This window comes from Otolemur garnettii, unplaced genomic scaffold (genome assembly GCF_000181295.1).
Source record: "Otolemur garnettii isolate 467f Iridium unplaced genomic scaffold, OtoGar3 scaffold00011, whole genome shotgun sequence".
NCBI classification, from domain to species: domain Eukaryota; kingdom Metazoa; phylum Chordata; class Mammalia; order Primates; family Galagidae; genus Otolemur; species Otolemur garnettii.
In genome coordinates, this window is record NW_003852406.1 from 24,687,496 (window position 1) to 24,691,041 (window position 3,546).

A 3,546-nucleotide genomic window follows, 5' to 3' on the forward strand; every position below is an offset into this window, starting at 1 on the left:
GGCGCCGAGCCGATTTGTTTGATTTTAAAAAGAGCTCTTAGGCCAGGCATACTTTGAGAGGATCGTTTGAGGCCAGGATTTTGAGACCAACCTGAGTCTGGCCTCAAAATCCTGTGAGAACCCCAGAACATAGTGAGAGCCCCCTCCCCCCATCCCTATACAAAATAAAAAAAATTAGCAGAGTGTGGTGACATATGCCTGTAGTCCCAGCTACTCCGAAGGCTGAGACAGGAGGATTGCCTGAGCCTGGTAGTTTGAGGCTACAGTGAGCTATATGATTGCACCAGTGCACTTCAGCCTGGGTGACAGGGAGGGAACCTGTCTCTGTAGAAAAATTTAAAAAATAAAAAATTTAAAAATAGTTTCTAAAAGCTTCTTAAAAGTGTGACTACTACTTGGAGTAGATTTGAAGTTACAGAAGGACTCTACGTAGCTGTTAAAGATAAATGTTGGTAGTTTTGTATGTGAATGTCTTACTTCAGCTTGTTAATTGGCCTAAATGACACTATTATTATATATTGTTTTAAATCCCCCAAAGTAATCTTAACTAGACATAGTACTAGCAACCATTTTTGTATAGAAAGATAAGAATATAGAATGGCAACATGCTGAACTATCAGTTTTATTCAGTGATTCTAAGTATACTGTGATCATACAGACCTCAGTGTGATAATGGAAATTTTCTACTTGTTATAATTGTCCCTTTAATTTTGATGTAGATAGCGTTCTGCGGATGTGATAGTTTCTTGTGTATCAAAGAGCAGTCTCTATTTGATGGAACTGTGTGGCACGGTTAAGGAAGTATCTGCTGTGTGTTTAAATTTCAGTGGTGTTAAAAGTACTGATTGATTTATTCTGTCTACTTGTAGTGGTACCATTTCTATTCGTAAGAAAATAATATGTAATCAAGAATAGTTTATTGGGGTTGTGTGCATGAGTATTTTACTATATAGAATATAGGTAGATGTGCTTTCTTCTGATTTCCCCCACCCCTTTATTTTAATTTTTATCAAGTCTGTCTGTCTGGCCTTTGCCGCTGTGGCCCATTGATCTGTCCATCTGTCTGTTACAGTGCATATTGGGTACTTCCAGAAGTATGAATTCAGTGATGCAAAGGACAGGCGGGCTGCAGCAGCAAAGGTAGGACAGAATCATTCCAAAGACAAGTCATTAAAGGACCATTAAACAAACATACTTGCACACACATATGTTGGCAGCAAGTACCTCATTTTTTAAGGGCATATTGTTTATCCTGTAAATCTTTGTTGGAAAGATTGTTCTGACATGACACATTTGACATAAAGGGCACAGTTTTTTTTATTATTTTTGAAAGTAGAAGTATGCTTGGCTCTTAGGCAACAAAGTAAATGGCATTTGCTACTGTATTTAAAATGCTGAATAATAGAAAAGATGACTAAATGGAGGATATTAATGGTATTACCTTGATTCATGTACCTTGTTGATTTTCAGAAACTATGGTGACAAAGGATCCTGTTTTGTAAACTGGGAAGAAAAGCAGGAAAGATCAATCTGTCTGTGTTGTGTATATTTATATGTTCATATTTCTGATTGTGCACTATTTGGATGAAACTAAATCTTTCAGTTCTTCAGCTGACTTCTATAAAGAAACTTAAGGATTTCTATTTAAATATTTGTATCCATTTACTTGCTAAGTGATAGGTATAATAGTAATTCCTGGCCTTTTTTTTTTTTTAAATGCTGGGATAGGGTGGGAGAGCAATAACATTTTATAGTGAACCTTAAAACCTAAATTATAGGCAAGTTTTAAGTTAGACAGTACAGTGCAAACTCAGGAAGAGAAAGAAATGTCAAGCTTACAAGGTCTGACAATTGAGTTCACTAACACATACATCCTAGAAGAAGTGCTACATACCTCATTGCTGAATATCACTATAGTCACCTTTAAAGTACTTACCTGGAGAAACTATGCATCAATCCCAGCACCTAGTATACCCTTCATAAGTTTTGGAACTCTTTCTGGAAAGGCCATCAAACCTATTGTCCTATTACTCTTGATGTCCTAAATGTCATCAAAATGTTTTCCTTTCAATATTTTCTTTATCTTTAAAGAAAAAAATCATGGTGGGCCAGATCAGGTGAGTAGGGAGAGTGTTCCAAAGCAGTTATTTGTTTACTGGGTAAAAAGCTCACAGTCAATGGGGTTTGAGCCTGGTGCATCGTTGTGATGCAGGAGCCACATACTGTTGGCCAAGATTTTCAGTTATGATTTTCCTAATTCTCTATGGATGTTTACTTGGTCTGCTGTGCTTCTCACAGTCAGCTGGTGATTTTGATTCAATGAATTTTTGCAATGTTTTTGTCAGTTGTGCTTGTTACTGGCTGTTTGGGCAACTTCATCAGTGACACTTTCTCTCCCCTCAGAAAAACATTTTATCCATTTGTACACTGCCATCTTCTTCATGGCATTTTCCCCATAAACTTTGAAACTAACATCTCCCTGATATCCCTTCCCTTGCCAAGTTTATCAAAAAATTGATGTATGTTTGTTCATCACTCTAATTCAAACTCTGACATAATGGCACTCAAAAAGATGCAACAATAATGAACACTACTCAGCAAGACATCGCCACCTGCTGACACAAACACAACTGTGAGACACTGATATATGGTATACTAAGGTTATGAAATTATACTGAGTTCTTCTGTACAGTGCTGCCAAACGTAAGTAAGCACAGAATGGCAAGTTTGTAAACTTAATTGTCAGACCGTATAACGTTAAGTTGCTTGTATCATTCTAGTATTGGCTGTAAAGTGAGGTACTACAGGGAGGGCTAAATGATACAGATATTTGCATTGTTTTATTTGCTGTTAATGTTCTAAAAGGAAAGGGTTGTGTTTCTCTGAATAGGTTAATAAAGTGCTTTTCAAGTATTGCCAAATGAAAAGGCAGATAAAATTTACATTTGGTGTTCACTGGAGATTGCTGGGTTTTCAAGATGACTATAAAACTTAACAATCTTAACTATCCCCAGCTTAAATTTTGGTTCAAAAGGCTGATGTTGGTAGTTAATACTTTTATAGACAACATGTACTGTGTTGAGGAGATCTGGTCTACTGTTTCTTGAATGTAGAAGTGAAGTTTCATAATATAATGTAGCAGGGGTATTTTGAATCAATAATGTTAAAATAAGATTTTTTGGTCTTGGAAACCCTTTCAGTTAACTTTGTTTTGCTTTCGTTTTTGGTATTTAGCACCTTCTTCCAAATGTATATATTATTTCAGGTATTTTGTTGTCTGCTAAATTTATCATGAGTCATTTTTTACTTTCTGATTTGACAACATTAAAATGAATATTCTTCATGTATTTCTTGAAATTGTCAGATCTAGCAGTTTAACTCAGTATAAGGCAAAATAGCTTTGAATTTTAGAGACCTAGGTACTAAGTTCTAATCGTGACTCTGCTCCATCTCCACCCCCCCACCTTTTCTTTTTTTCCATTCTTTTCTTTTCTTTTCTTTTTGTTTGTTTGTTTGTTTGTTTCTTTCTTTCTTTTTTTTTTTTTT

At 35.7% G+C, this 3,546-nt stretch overlaps 1 protein-coding gene across 2 annotated transcripts in view; it reads left to right on the forward strand.

Moving 5' to 3' along the window:
* Positions 1-3,546, forward strand: part of ARIH1 (ariadne RBR E3 ubiquitin protein ligase 1) — a 123,271-nt gene that overhangs the window by 31,675 nt on the left and 88,050 nt on the right. The window contains exon 2 of one of the 2 annotated variants that reach the window (XM_023509978.1): positions 1,073-1,140. The exons of the other annotated variant lie outside the window; for it this stretch is intronic. Coding sequence (XP_023365746.1) covers positions 1,073-1,140 — 68 coding nt within the window. The remainder of the gene's footprint in view (positions 1-1,072; positions 1,141-3,546) is intronic. 2 annotated transcript variants of the gene reach the window in all.